Genomic DNA, 15,906 nt, shown 5'->3' on the forward strand with positions numbered 1-15,906 from the left:
ACATGTAATGGGGATTAGGGCACAGGGGACACAAGAGGACATGTAATGTGAATCAGGGTGCAGGGAACAAGAGGACATGTAATGGGGATTAGGGCACAGGGGACAAGAGGACGTGTAATAGGGATTAGGGCACAGGGGACAAGAGGACATGTAATGGGGATTAGGGCACAGGGGACAAGAGGACATGTAATGTGGATCAGGGTGCATGGACAAGAGGACATGTAATGTGGATCAGGGTGCATGGACAAGAGGACATGTAACTTGGATCAGGGTGCATGGACAAGAGGACATGTAATGTGGATCAGGGTGCAGGGACAAGAGGACGTAATGTGAATCAGGGTGCTGACAAGAGGACATGTAATGTGGATCAGGGTACAGGGACAAGAGGACATGTAATGTGGATCAGGGTGCAGGGGACAAGAGGACATGTAACGTGGATCAGGGTGCAGGGACAAGAGTGCATGTAATGTGAATCAGGGTGCAAGGAAAAGAAGACATTTAATTTGGTTAAAGGCTGCCTGGAAAAGAGGACATGTAATGTGGATCAGTGTGCATAGACAAGAGGACATGTAATGGGGATCAGGCTGCATGGACAAGAGGACATGTAATGTGGATCAGGCTGCATGGACAAGAGGACATGTAATGTGAATCAGGGTGCAGGGGACAAGAGGACATGTAATGTGGATCAGGGTGCATGGACAAGAGGACATGTGATGTGGATCAGGCTGCATGGACAAGAGGACATGTAATGTAGATCAAGGTGCATGGACAAGAGGACATGTAATGTGGATCAGGGTGCATTTACAAGAGGACGTGTAAGGTGGATCAGGGTGCATGGACAAGCGGATATATTATGTGGATCAGAGTGCATGGACAAGAGGGCATATTATGTAGATCAGGCTGCATGGACAAGGGGACATGTAATGTGGATCAGGGTGCAGGGACAAGAGGACATGTAATGTGGATCAGGGGGCAGGGAGCAAAAGGACATGTAATGTGGATCAGGGTGCATGGACAAGAGGACATATAATGTGGATCAGGGTGCAGGGACAAGAGGACGTGATATGGATCAGGGTGCATGGACAAGAGGACATGTAACTTGGATCAGGGTGCATGGACAAGAGGACATGTAATGTGGATCAGGGTGCAGGGACAAGAGGACATGTAATGTGAATCAGGGTGCTGACAAGAGGACATGTAATGTGGATCAGGGTGCATGGACAAGAGGACATATAATGTGGATCATCATCAGGGTGAAGGTACAAGAGGATTTGCAGTGTGGTTGATCTTGGACACGAGAAGATATGTACAAGACAGTTAAGGTAGTAGAGTAAAGAGAAGACGATTGAAGAGTAATGCGAAAACTGGTGTGAAGACACGGCGGTTGTAGATTAAACACGGGCGGTTGTAGTGTAAAGATAAGAGGGTTGTAGAATAAACAGAAGATAGTTTCAAAACTCATAGTCGTAGAGTAAAGAGATGAAGGTTTCGTTGATTCAAGTTTAGGGGGAGAAATTTTGTGGGGGAGGTTTTGGTACGGCATGTCTCGTAAAATGAACCTGGGCAGACGTTTTACGCCAAGGCGGAAAAGTCTTGTACCTGTAAAGGAAGAAAGGTAGTTGCCCTGCTAACATCACTCGACCATTGTATGTGGAACAGCTGTTTGACATATTTCCGATTTCCTTTACATTCATCGTTATCTTTAAACTCAGTCTTCAGCATGAAGAACTGTGCTAGATGAACCTGTTGCCTTTGGGTATGATGACGTTGGATAGCATAGTTATTTTTTTTCTGTCTGTTGATTAAACATACTTTGTTGTGGGCATCTCCTTGGTCGATCCTTCTGGAGGCTTATTTTATACCAGCACCATTGACTATGCTTGTTTCGGCACGGATTCGTGACGTCAACGATGTTTGGAATCGTGTCGTGAAAAGCCATCCATCCGATCGCGTACACATGTAGAGAAAATTCAGCTTTTTCTGCGCCGTTGCGTAGTGACTTCATATAATTTAATATCTCATTCCATTTTAAAAGTTAAAATTCTTTTCATGTTAAAGTTAAATTCTTTTCATGTACAGGATCGCCCGAGGGATGCATGGGCAGTGTAAGACATATTATACTTAATCAGTACCACCTCATTATCTGTTCAGTTTTACTTTAAAAAGTTACCTTCCCCGGGATATCAGTGGGTTCCGGTACTGTACTTGTAGGCTACATGTACATACAGTTATCTAACGGCCCAAAATAGGGAAGTAGGATCCGGGTGGATACTCCTTGCAAGCAACAGATGCGGCATACCATACACAATTCGCTTGCACACATACAGGTAAAAAGACAGTTTATAGTATAAATATGATTCGTGTCGAACATTTCGGACAATAGATTTCTCCCGCCATGCGCATGACATTTCTGGGTTTTTGTATTGTGAAACAGATTTGTATACAGTGTGCATGAGAACAACTACAGCTGTTATCTGCGATCCATTCCTTTCTATCGTCGTCCTAATTCCAGCGTCTTTCTTATTTCCCTGTTGGACGCTTAACAGGTACATGCTGTTGTCGGCTTGGATTTCATATACCGGCGTAGACGACTTTAAAGCTTAACCTCGATGCACATTGACGCCAGAACTGAGAGCTCCATCATGTCCTAATCTCACTCTTCATAGCCCACAAAAGACCAGTTGTATGTGTTGTTTAGCGACAGAAAAAATGTTAATTTTGTTTAAGTCTTAATGCATTTAGATTAAGTATATCAGACAGTTGTTCGCTTTAGATGACGACAAGGAGTCTCTCACCAATGCGGTCGCTGTGAGGTCCCAGCTCATGCTGGCTTCCTCTCCGGCCGAAATGGGAAGATCCCCCAGCAACCTGCGGATGGTTGTGGGTTTCCCCCGGGCTCTGCCCGGTTTCCTCCCACCATAATGCTGGCCGCCGTCGTATAAGTGAAATATTCTTGAGTACGGCGTAAAACACCAATCAAATAGATAAATAAATAGATAAATAGATGACGACATATAGTCACTGGTCACTTGTTACAGTCTTGGAACGCGTATAATTGTAAGTATGGAATTTTTTTTTAGGGTGGGTCATAAGAAAAAATCCCACCAAGCTCAAACTTCTTGAACTCCATGAGCGAGAGGGATATTATCCAGTTTGTCAAGGTTAGCTCACAACTAGAGGGTTTTGTCACAAGGAAATAAAATTGCCCATAAAAGTAAAAAAACATACCGCAAGGAGTTGTCAAGGTTTGCGATTAAGGTCGCAACCCCAAAAAAATCAGCTCAAATCAAACTGTTATGATATCCCGCGACAAATCTCGACGGATCACCCCAGATGTCCTCGCAACTATTTAATTAGCGTTCATAATCATGCTAGAATCATGTTGTGCATGCTTACTTTAGACATAAAGAGAATGCCTTTTATCAAGTATTTTTGGAAACAAAGGTAGAGACATGTTCAAGGTTTCGGTACAACATTTGCTAGTTGCTATTTAATCAACATTCATCAATAAAATTGTTTCAGGTGTTTGTTAGATTCATGTTATACACACTTTTGATGAAGACTTTTCATGTGTGTAAAGTGTTACAGACAAAGGCTGAAACGGATTGTTGGTGCCTCATCAGCGTGACCCCTGTGACCTCGACGTTGTTTAAGATTTCTGCAAAATTCGTATTGGTGGCATTGATGTAAAGGGAAAGGTTAAGAGCGACTCATGCCTTGTAAGGAGTGTGTCGCTTTACATCACTGCTACCAATAGACAAGCTTAACATTTGGAGCCTGGGAGACGCGCATAGGCTTGTTTAGCCTGAGCTCCATCACTTGTCTCCTCCCGGGGAACAACTTAATCAGCATTCATCCGTAAAATTGTTGCAGGTCCTGGTTAGAATCATGCTGTACGTAGTCTAGATAAAGCGAATGCATGTGTATATGAAGTATTATTAGAAACAAAGGTGGAGACGGATTGTTTGTGTTTTGAGACATAGCTTCCTGGCTCATCACCCTGACCCCAGTGACCTGGCGTTCTTCAACATTTCTGTACCAAATTTGCTGTTGGTGGCAGTGATGTAAAGCGAAAGGTAGAGAGCGACACATGCGCTGTAAGGAGTAAATTGGAAGGGAAGCCTGGGAAGGGGGTGAAGTACCGGCATCCCCTTGACTGTCAAGTGCTGCACCAATATCGTCAAAAATGTGCCTACATCTTCTTTTTAACTTGTGCGTGCATTGGTATCAATATTTACGATTATCATCGTCGATGTGAAGCCACAAAGTCATTCAGATTTGTTCATGATTTTATCCACTCGAGTCCTCCGAACGTTATACACTAATCTCCATGAAAGTTTATATACATCATCCTATAACCTAAAGTTGCACTTTCTTGATTATCCCATACACACTTTAGTCTGACTCGTGCATACATCTTATTGTATGTATGTATTGAGCTATGTGATTCCAAATATTTCTCCGTTGTTGTGCAGATACACCGTAACTGCTAAAATATCGTTCGCTTATAATACATTTTTGTGCCCAGTTTAATGTTGTGTAACCGCAGATCAGATTTGAATTTGCTTGGACAGCGGAGACGAGGGGCATTCGGGATGTCCGTTTACTATTTTTTTTAGGGCTTTTATTCTCTTCAAAGGACAATTTAAACAATTAAACAGATTGTAGTGAGCGCTTTTTCCCCCCCAGAATTTGAAAGCTCGCTGGAATGCTGGGGAATTCCCCTGTGAAACCAGCTTGACGAAATTATCGCGGGTCGAGAGGATGTATTTGATAAGAGGGGCCAGGGTGGGACTGTCAGATATATTCATCTTCCGTAATAGGCGATGTTGTAAAGTTTACCGGAGAGATTGTAAATGTCCTGATTAATGGTGCCACGAGCTCTTGGTAAAGGTTGTCACATAGTGCATTTCTTGAAATCCCCTCCCCCAACCCTCAGTACCCTCGCGGTACACGAAAGCACCATGTGGGTCAAACTGGTGAAGGCTGCCCGTTTGAAAATGCAGGAGGTGGAACTTGGACCGTGTATGTTTCCGTTCTTTCTCGAGTATGTACATGCACATGTTTGCATTTTGTGTGTCAGAATAGTTGGTCAAGCAGTGTTCGATGACTGTCATTTTACGTGCTGTACTCTGTTTTGCGTGACGCTCGGTGAGTTATATTTGTATCCTAATCATTCTGCTGGCAGAATGCCAAATCCTGAACCTGCTGCGTACTGTCGGCCATTTACCTTTGTAAAGTAGTAATATCAGCTTGAATCTCTTACATGCATACAGACGTTATTAGGGAATACATGTATATGGTGAGAGCTATATGATAAAGTCATACAGATGTCCAGCATCTGTTATTAACAGTCTACTTGTACATCTAGTTCGACAACGCCACCGATCTCCCATTTCGAAAAGTGAAACGGAAAATTGATCACCATAATATAAGCTTTATATGTGTGCAAGGTTTTCATGTGAACTATGAGAAATGAAGACTTGAAAAAATTGGGCTGCCGGATTGAATGTAATGGTTATTAAATCCTTACACTTGAGAGGTTCATGAATTATCAACAGATTAGACGATTGGAGACAAAAGAGTAAAACGTTTTATTCCATCGCCAAATGTGGGTTTGGGAAAACAACTGCTCTCTGTATTGTGTATATACTAGTTCGTGACGACCCTTAGACAAGTGCAAGCGCCCCACCAAAACTAGGTTAAAACTTTCAAAATGAAATTTAACCAGGGCTTCAGTTCTGTACCATCCATGTTATACAAGTAGAGATTAGTGACAAGCTTGAGCACAAGGGGTAATGCCCGACAAACTTCCTGCAGCATTACTTTTAGATGTACTTTCATTTTCAAAATCTCTGCAGCTGCCCTGGTAGGAATGATGGCGTACTCTGCATTCGTCTGTTCCAACTTCACCTGCCCAGTACTGAGCACAGCTGTATAAATGTAAAATATGTATACATATAACGTGTCGCGTTTACACCCCCAACGTTTTAACAGAGAATTAAAATTTTTGTATATACAAGAAGACAATTTCACGACACTCACCTTGATTTCAAACTGAGGAACTTGTCAACATCACTCTACAGTCGCAGGGTTTTAGACAATAGAGACTTTTAGTTAGAAGTTACAAATTGCAACTTCCGACTTCTAACTTCAGATTACAGTTAGTTTACATATTCTAGTTCTAAACCACGAGTGTAACTTGTAACTTCTCACTAAAGGTCTCTAATGCTATTTTTACGCTACGGTACTCTTAATTCTCAGAAGTAGTTTGACCTCCATTCCATGAAGATGTGAGGTTAAATACATAAAGGGTGTTTATCCTAAAAGAAACTGAAAGTCGATACACATGCTGTAGCCTTGCGTCAGGCATGATATTGGATTAAGTTTGTACGGTTTAAATTTAGATCTGATCCACTTCCTCCTATTTTGACATTATCGTGGGTCTTTCCAGCACTTAACTACAATGTCTCCTCTATGTAAGTATAGCAGTCTCATACATAAATATTTCAGTCCATGTTGTTGGTTGATAGAATTATTTTGCCTCTTCCAGATTTTATGAATGTATCCAGTAGACAAGTGATGCTGCATTGAATTCTAACCAGGTAAGTACCAAGTACTCAGGGTGCATCTGAAGCCGTATCACGGCGGTCAGGTTTGCAGCTGGAGTTTACCATGTAGAGATCTGAGTAAATCCGAGCACCTGGCCAGGTACCTATAAGACAAGGGTTGACCTGGAATATGCATACGCTTTACTTTAAAACAGATATAGTACATGCAATGTTAAATCCAATAGTTTTGCAGTGGTGAAGGAAAGAAAGATTTTATAGTGTTACATTAACACTGACCTTCTAAAGTGTTTTAATCTAACATCTTATATTAAATTAACACTTTCAGCAATTGTTCGGCATTGGAAAACGCTAAAAATTCTGTCAATCTAACATTGTGTTCTAAGTTGTTAACACTCTCTAAAGTGTCTGGAATTTGACACGTTACCAGCTCGTCAAACCATGTTGTTATCTAACACTATCTTATGTCAGATTAACGGTTTTAGCTGTTGTGGTCGAAATTGTAAATATTGAAAACCTTCTTATCTTAACATTTTGCTCCAACTTTCAAACAATCTTTACGTGGGTAACATTTTAATATTTTTGCACTCGGATTTTAAAGCATTTGTGTGAATGGTTTTAACAATTGAACATTTGCTGTTAAAGAGAGTACCTGCTTCCATTACAAATCTTCCATGGAAAGTTTAAATACCAGTGGAATCCTGTTATTCCAGTCACTAAATCCCATGAGTTGCTTGGTGAGGAGTTATCAATATCGCCAGTTATATAATAGCGGTATACTAGTGGTAATCAGACAACTTTTGTTGCAGTTTGTTCTTTATAATGGATTCCCCCCCGGATGGGGACTTGTGGAAAACTCTAGTAACAGCAGAGCCGGGCTCTATGCGCAGTGTAAGAGCATTCGCCCCGATGCCTATTTGAAGTATCACGAAATACACAGCTCTGTGTCCTCGTCACAAGGTGACCGCTGGGAAGATGCACAGCAGAGGAGGCGGGCCCTGCACCAGGTCATCCTTTGTTTGCTCCTGACTGCCCCTTACGAAGACAGATTCTGCATCAATAAGATCCCTCGAATTTTGGAAAACAGTGCCGAAGACGACATCGACTTCGACGTGGAGAAAGTTGAAGAAGCTTTCAAGGAGCTTGAACAATATATCTTACTGATCGCTCAGTCGCCATGGAAACCAGAATTACATCAAATAAAGGTGAGGTAGAGTGACATGAATTGTTCACCTTGGTGAGGACACTTGTTGGACCAGGGAGAAAAAGTTTGCAATTCCTCCCAGTTTACCTCTTTTTTTTTTCCTATGTAAGATAAGCGCTCTTGAGGCAAGATCTTTTTTGGTCCGAAACAAATATAACCCGAGTGCACAACAGAATATATTGTTTTTGATACATTTAGAACACTACTGGACACACTGCCAGAACGTAACTGGCATAATAAAACAGTATTTTCATAACACTGAAGGGGTTAGGGGGTTAGAGGCCAAGAATTAATTAGCGATGGTAACATCGGATGCAGGTATTACATGCCCTCCTCACAAGGAACTTGGTCACCACCAAATGTACAGTAGTCACATGCACCAGTCATTACCAATGCTATGTTATTCTGAACACTGGTGAGTTGAGCGCTCCAGACTCGACAGACATGGCCTATCGGTCTCCACAGTGCTCCCACAACATACTCGTACTAATTTGTCTCTAGCCCATGCACACACTTTCATTACTGAAATGCATGTAATTTGATGTTGTTTACACACTTAGCAGCACTTTAAAATGCTACTTGTTGCTGCCTCGCTTGGCGTTCAGCACTGAGAGGCTAGAGCAAGGAAAGAGGACTGGTTGAGATGGTGTCAGTATAATGTAGTTGGATGGGGTGTCATGTCTGTGTCTTCGACATGGTACTTGAGTGGCGGCAGCACATTGACGACATGGACTCGCTCTGCCGCAAGGAGACACAGTATATGTAAACACACCTAATGACTCTTCCTCGTCATATGACTGAAAAATGGCTATGTATGACGTTAAACCACAAGCAATTCATTCACACTTCGCAGAGTGACTTTATGCGTCATTCCACTGACAGGCTTTCCTCTTATGATTTACTCTCACCTGCGTGTTAGCTCCATTTAAGCAAGGCAAAGAAGTCACCAATTTCAGGACCACCCGTCGCCTGCGACAGAATGTCCCATAACATATTTACCCGCACACCAGCAAAACAGGATCATCAGATTCTGTCCATAATTGATGTGCACTATGTAAACGATTACTTTCAGCAGGATCTGCCATTCTGACTCCATTCGGATGACTTTTTGTGGTCACTGATTGGTTTACACTCAATATCTAATCATCTTGTCACTAGGCTGGCGTGAAGCTACAGTCCTGATTTTGAGATACTAGAAATTAATCATTCTCTGGGGTCCATTCAACGACAACAAAAATTCTGTTGCTCAGCACTACCCTGATAGGGAACATTTTAATAGTGGCCGACGACTTTAGTTTCCTGTGCGCGCTGAGCATTATGGTATATTCCTAACTATATTCCTAACTATATTCCTAACATTCGACCAAAATCACACCCTGTGCATAGCCAATGTATTCATGAAACTGACCAGAAGTTTCTGGATATTTTGTGATTTCTCAAGTCCGTTGCATAACCATTTGTCGTGTAATTCTATCTACAAAACGTAGAACATTCTTTTAAACACTCGTCCCTTGAGAATATGCGGCTCAAGTCGTTAATGTATCGATTGTGCCTTGTCAGGAAGTCATAGATTTACCAGGGCTTTCATAGGGAACTGTCAGGTTAAACCATATCGAGCATTCAGGGAAGGGGGCAATACAGGGTTGAGTAAACGACTCTTGACCAGGGCCCGCTTGAACAAGGAAATTGTTACTACAGTCGATTGTAGACCTTCCAGTTGAGTTTGCAGTTAATTGTAAATACAATTTACGCCAATTGCACAATGGAATTGTAAGGCGATTGTAATTTTTTTGAAGGTAGAATCGCGCTCGTAGGCCAGATTTGGCTTGTACATAATGGTGGCCTTTGTAAATGGACAATATGTACCGGTCAATAACTTTTCTTGCCTTCATTTTCAAAGAATTCTACAAGATAAATATTCAGAAGCTAGCAATAACAACATGTGAAAAATGTTCGTAACATCTTTTTTGAAGACAATTAAATTGCACATCTTTGCAAACCGAATCGAAAAGCACTAACTGTCTGTCTAAGGTATTCATTTGTATTTAACGTTAATTTTTGGGGCGATTGTAAATATTTACAACAGGGTGGATCCGATTGTAATTTCTGATTGTAAGTTACAACTGTTGTAGTTATTGACTGTTGTAACTTAGGCCTAAGATTCCTTTGTGCAAGCGGCTCCTGGCTCAAGGCGTTTGCCGACATTAGCAAAAGTCTGCATACAAATGGCCGGAAAAGGGCGTCTGGAATACGCCGTACTGTTAGGCACACATTTGCACTATTTGACTCTTCGCTCAATCCGTTGCTTTTCAAACATGCTCATCAGAAGTATATAACTTCACATGTTCGTCTCTGTTGTCGTAAGTCGGGGAAAACGGGGTAGATAAATTTTTCGAGGCATGACTTCAGGCCACCAGAAGAGTGATACGGTGCTATAACATTCGAGTTATAAACAATTTGGCTAGGGACGCCATGTACAGGGCTGCAGCAAAATGGCAACAGACCTTCAGACATTATCGGTTTTATCATGCTCGATGCATGACCGTGTCCTGTCAACCTCAGTACTGTTTCTAAGTGGTTAATTTGTTCTTTTTTGTTCAACTTTTATTTTGTTTTATATTCACCTGAAAAATTGTTGTTTTCTTTGTGAATGAGCTTATAAATTGACGATCGATAAATTGACAGTTCCACAGACAATCTAATTAATAACCGAGTTTCCAGTAACGTGTAAGATAGCCAGTAATGCATCATTTCGCCTTATATCAGTGTCAAGTTCTCTTCACAGTTGTTGTGAATCACTGATACAGATATATCTCCTTTCTGATGTTTGAAAGCTGAGCTACTGGCACTACATGAACTAGAGGTGCAGTCTGAGTCAGGTGGTGACAGCATTGGGTTTGCCCGATAGGCTGACAGGGTTCTCTCACTAAACTAAATGGCTGCCACCCATTTTTTTTTTCTGATATGAGGAATCATGTGAGTATGGTTCAGGTTTTCTATACTTCAGAACAAAGGCTTCTATCACAATGTCAGAAGCCTATATCTCTGCAAATCTAGAACTCTCTTGTCTTTGGCTTCCATTATATGACCCTGTCACGAGCTAGCTAGCCTCTGTAACCTCGGTTTATTGCCACATCCTCTTCCGAGACTACACCGAGGTTTCCCAGATTGTGCTCGAATGCCATTTATAACTACTTGCAATTGGTTTTGTTCAGGAGAAGTATTATTTTTATCCTGTGACGTCACATTTCTTATAAAACATGATTTTTCCTGTCTGTTTTTCAGCTCTACAACGGGTTTTATAAAGTGAAAGTGGAATCAAGATTATCTCGAGCAGTAGACATATTAGAAATTATAGGATTTGAGAAAACGTCTCCAGACTGGCTTCAGTTAAGGACTCCAGTGAACGTGGATTGGTGCTACAAACTCGCCTTCGACATGTTCGTAGCTTCTGCCGAATGCAAGCTTCTCAGTTCTGCTTTTCGCCGATTGGTCCCAATCGGATTTTTACCCGTCGATATTGTGAAGGGTCGTCGATATGTCCAGGGAGATCTTGATATGTTAGAGACTTGGCTCGTTGAGAATTGTAAACCCAAGTCCAAATCTCATCTCGCTAAAGGTTGGGATTCTGACCGTCGTGCTGATACAGATATTGTTGAACTGCCGATTAGGCAGCATAAACTCACGCAAAGTGGAATAGTAAGAGTTGACAGTCCCCAGAGAGGACCCATTGGCTTAGAATCCCGTGGGTCTCGGGGCAGAAGGACGGTTTCTGGTTACGTAACGGAACCTTGGTCATTACTTCGATCTAGAGCTGTTAAGGCAGCCCCGTTCAGGTTAACACCAGAGAACTATGACACTCCAGTTTCTCAGCACACCTCATGCTTTGAAGAAGGGACAATAGACGATCACCTAGCTGCGGCGAGTCTGATGACAATGCCCCAAGAGCCAGCCAAAAAAGGACTGAAAGCGTCCGTTTCAATGAGCGACGAGTGGAATTATGTTAGAGACGGGCTAATACAGAAATACGGCAAGAGTTATTTTCAGGGAGAGAGAGGAGACATCTTGGCTGACACGAGACGAGTGTCTAGTTTTGATGAAAAACAAGAAAGAGGGGTTGACCTCGAAGCTCTTGATACAGAAAGGAACGAAGCTCCAACATTACCACCCAGAATAGGTAAAAATTTGACAAAAACAAGTTATCCCTACAGTAAGCCCAACGGAGCTGCGCCACTGGACTCAAGGCTGCATGTGCATCGCCCCCCCTCCGCTTGTAGCCCGAGGCTCCAAACCCGGTAGTGGACTTCAACAAGAATTAGCTGATGTCTGTGATGGCGTTCCTGTGGAGGACGGTAGCCGGGCAAACAGCGAAGATCTTCTAGTAAGCCAGAGAGTCCGAATGAAATCCTCCTCGGATGTGCTCCCGTCAGGAGGTGCTAAAGCCGCCGCCTTAAAAAGCGCTTTCTTTAAAGATAAGCTACAAGATTATGAGAGGCTGGATCAGAAGTTGAGCTTTCCTGGAGATTTGCCGGACTTCGAACATAATCCATCTATGCAAACTGACAGAACGTGGTCGTGTGATTCGTGTACGTTTCGTAATCAAATCTCGGATAGCGTTTGTAGTATGTGTGGGAAAACTGGGCAGGCCAAAGCAGAGCCCAGTAACAGACCACAGGTTAGAGTCTGTCAGCAATGTACTTTTGAAAATCTGCCGACAGCAAAGTTTTGCGAAGTATGTGAAAAGTGTTTGGACACTTTTGAAACTGAAGTTTGACTTGCTGTCTTAGTGGCGTTTGGTTTTGTTGAGAGTGCTGTAAGTTTACGCTGGGATGTGGTGTGACCGTCTTATGCTGACAAAGTTCGTGGTATTTGGGCAAGACTTGTATCGCCTTCTTCATACATAAGCCTATACTGTGATAGTAGTGTATTTAGATATCATATCATTCATCTCAACTCAATATTGAACTGTTTAGATCTCTGTCTTGGTAACCCATCTTGCTGCGACACTTCTGCTGGTCCACACCCTCAAGTAAATTACATTTCATGGAAATCATAGGATTCAATCTCGAGAATAGTCATACCGAAGAATTTGAAATCAATTTTATTGTTCTCGCGCAGGGCGAAGGGATAGATCGTGCTGACCCGTCTGGTGTCTATATTGTGACTCATGGCGGGCGTCAGTATACTGTGACTGTCATGTCGGGTGTCAGTATATACTGTGACTCTCGTGTCTGGTGTCAGTATACTGTCTGACTGTGACTGTCATGTCGGGAGTCAGTATACTGTGACTGCCATGTCTGGTGTCAGTCTGTTGTGACTGGTTGGGGCGTTAGGTATTGGTGTCTGTATACAGTTACATGTACTGGATGAAGGTATGGAGTTGGTTGGCCGTGTTCACAGCTTTTAGCTTCCACATTAACAGCTCTGAATCGTTAAATTCATTAACCTGGAACTCGGTTCTGTTGCCTGCCCTGTCCTCGAATTGTCAAAGCTGAACGGGCTGAAACAGCTTTCAAGTGATCTTAAAGTAATTCTGAATTCATATCTCCTCATTATGCGGAATAATAAAAAACATGAGGTCGCTATTAACACAAATGTAAAAGGTGCATCAATTCCATCTTCCTGGTGCTGTAGGCTTCGTAATCACTCTTGCGTTATTTTATATATTAAAGTCTTCATAAACCTTCTCTTTCGACAGCCAATGGCATTGCGACCCGCGTACTTCCGCCAAGGCATTTTCAGCCAACCATTAATCGTCCCTTGTTTCGAAGCCAGTGCATGTACGTTCGGATCCCATTTACTCTTAGACGCAACATTACACAACAGCAATAACCAGTGTTGTTGAACGATGATGGATGTGCTTTTATTGAAACGAACAGGCAGCGGAAAATCGCTGTGCTATTATAGGCAATACAGGTGATAAGGAAAGAGACCGAACAGCCGATCGATATAGCATATGTTGTTGTTTCGCCACTAATTGCCATCAAGCCTATTTTCCCTCAAAATGACGCCATCCCCCGACCTTCAACGATAGCCCTTAAAACATCGATGTGCAGTCACACCCCAATTTGTTTTAAACTTCTGTCCGTATCAGTAAATAAGGTACAGTCTGAGTGGACTATGAATCAGGTGTATTTATGAAGGAAAGTTCAGGGCTTTGAAGAGCTCAGTAAATCAAGGCAGATAGTGTCGAAAATGGCTACCTTAATTAAATGAAGATGCTCCACTTCGCAACTTCGCAAGCCACCATTTTCGAATCACGTGATTCCATTTGCTTGGGTGGACTCGCCAGCTCTTCAGAAAATTAAGATCATCTTTTTCCGCCACGGTTGCTTTCTGTTCATTATTAAAACACAAATTAAAGTTAAGACTCCCAAGTAAGTTGCCCATCGCCCTATTAATGGTGTACATCTTCTTGGTTTCCACGAGTTTTCCTTTTTCCGGGCGATGCCGAGTGCGGCCGACTCGAAGCGAAAATGGCGGTTAGCGAAGTTTGGCTTGCGGTCAGTGTGGCAGGTACGAAGTTATTGCCTTTATTATTCACGAAGTAGGTGATGTGTAGTTAGAACTACTGTAGTATTAAAGGTAATATGTTTTGTAGCGTACACCTTTGCATATTGAGGACAGCATACTCGAAAAGACAGAGTTCCAGGTCAGTGAAGTGGAGAGTACAGATTTGTATTTATCCGTGTTCTGTGTCCGTATGTTTTACTGGGTAGGACGTCATGTCTGGCGTTCGTATACGCTGATTAGATGGGACGTCAATAAATCTGTTGAAGGCTGTCAAATAGTACCTCCAAACACTGAAGAGGCCAATTTAACAGAGCGGCCCCTAATTATTTGTGTCCATACCGTGATATCGTTACTTCCTAAATCATGAAAAAAATCACCATCCTTTAAAACCTTAAACCTTAAAAAATCAGATTTGAGAACCAACATGGTTTGAGAGTCTCCTTTTCTGTTGATATGGTTAACTTTCACATGAATGCAGATATACTGTCAAAGAAAGCAACAAGAGTGCCTTCATTTTCGTTGTAGTGTGCTGGGAATTAACTGTGTGGTTAGAACATACATTGATGGTTTGATATGACGCAGTCCTGAGTGAGAATCCTAACTGCGCCTGTCACTACGGCACTGCGTCTAGCACAGTGTCACATTATTGACACCAATTTGTAGCTATAAACTCAGTGTTGTACCACACAGGTATTTTTCGTAAAATATTGATAGACAGCCCTAACACCAGAAGAAATCACATAGGTCTTTAGTAAATGACATCATTGTCAAAACCCATATACTAACGAGCGTCTTCTTTGACGATATTTGTGAAAAACGTGTCAGTTTTGAAAAAAATGTCAGATTGACCTGACTGTTTATGGACCGAACTTTTTAAAATCTACGTAGACCATTGTCCAGCGTGACTAAATTTGTCTTGATATCCAATACATGTCATGTATTGTGATCTGTGTGTGCATACTAGTTAACAGAGGTCAAGGATTTTCGGTAATTATGGCTCTTTTCACACAAAACGTGTACTGTAAGTGAAATATATCTGGATAGGCCTGTTTGTAAGCTTAATCTTAATGCAAATGGAATAACGTCTGAATGGTAAAGCAGCTAAACTAGGCCTAATCCATCTGTTTTTAGATGTTGTTGAAAATCTGTCGATTATAAATGTGTCCTGCAGCTTGAAAAGACCCCCGTTTCAATATAATCTCTGAAAAGGCCACTAAAGCTCCATATTTAAAAAGTGTCGTAAAATTTTATTATGAGAAATGAGAGTTGGAAATTCTGCGTCATTCTCTAAGAAAAATAACACTCTACCAGCATACAATGTAGATGTTGTCAAAGGTGTTGTGACTTCTGAGTGTAAAAATAAAGAAGCGATTCTTACTAACAGGAGTTGTTTTTACTTGGAGAGTATATTTACAATAGTTATGTATGTGTATTTACAACAGTTATGTATGTGTGTTTACAATAGTTATGTATGTGTGTTTACAACGTGGAGCAGGGATCCCTATTTGTAACCGTAGATCGCCAAGGCCATTCAACGTGAGCGGAGATCTCATGAGATCTCATCTCGCGACTTCGGTAACATCTTTTATTTATGTACAGCTGAAACTTCACGATTTCCTT

General features: G+C 41.9%; 1 protein-coding gene across 1 annotated transcript; it reads left to right on the forward strand.

Annotated features, from left to right (window-relative positions):
• The first annotated feature begins 275 nt into the window (after positions 1 to 275).
• Positions 276 to 15,683, forward strand: LOC135475579 (uncharacterized). The gene is made up of 3 exons (XM_064755503.1): positions 276 to 392; positions 7,379 to 7,774; positions 11,059 to 15,683. Exons 1-3 carry the CDS (start codon positions 276 to 278, stop codon positions 12,070 to 12,072), a joined length of 1,527 nt encoding a protein of 508 aa, XP_064611573.1. The 3' UTR covers positions 12,073 to 15,683.
• Positions 15,684 to 15,906: the final 223 nt, after the last annotated feature.

This window comes from Liolophura sinensis, chromosome 9 (genome assembly GCF_032854445.1).
Source record: "Liolophura sinensis isolate JHLJ2023 chromosome 9, CUHK_Ljap_v2, whole genome shotgun sequence".
NCBI classification, from domain to species: Eukaryota; Metazoa; Mollusca; class Polyplacophora; order Chitonida; family Chitonidae; genus Liolophura; species Liolophura sinensis.

What these genes read in the sequence shown, in the direction of transcription:
- LOC135475579 (XM_064755503.1), top strand. Translation starts at nt 276, where the DNA reads ATGGACAAGAGGACATGTAATGTGGATCAGGGTGCAGGGACAAGAGGA. An exon ending in GTACAGGGACAAGAGGACAT is followed by an intron (nt 393 to 7,378) that starts GTAATGTGGATC and finishes CTTTTGTTGCAG; the next exon opens with TTTGTTCTTTATAATGGATT. An exon ending in CAGAATTACATCAAATAAAG is followed by an intron (nt 7,775 to 11,058) that starts GTGAGGTAGAGT and finishes TCTGTTTTTCAG; the next exon opens with CTCTACAACGGGTTTTATAA.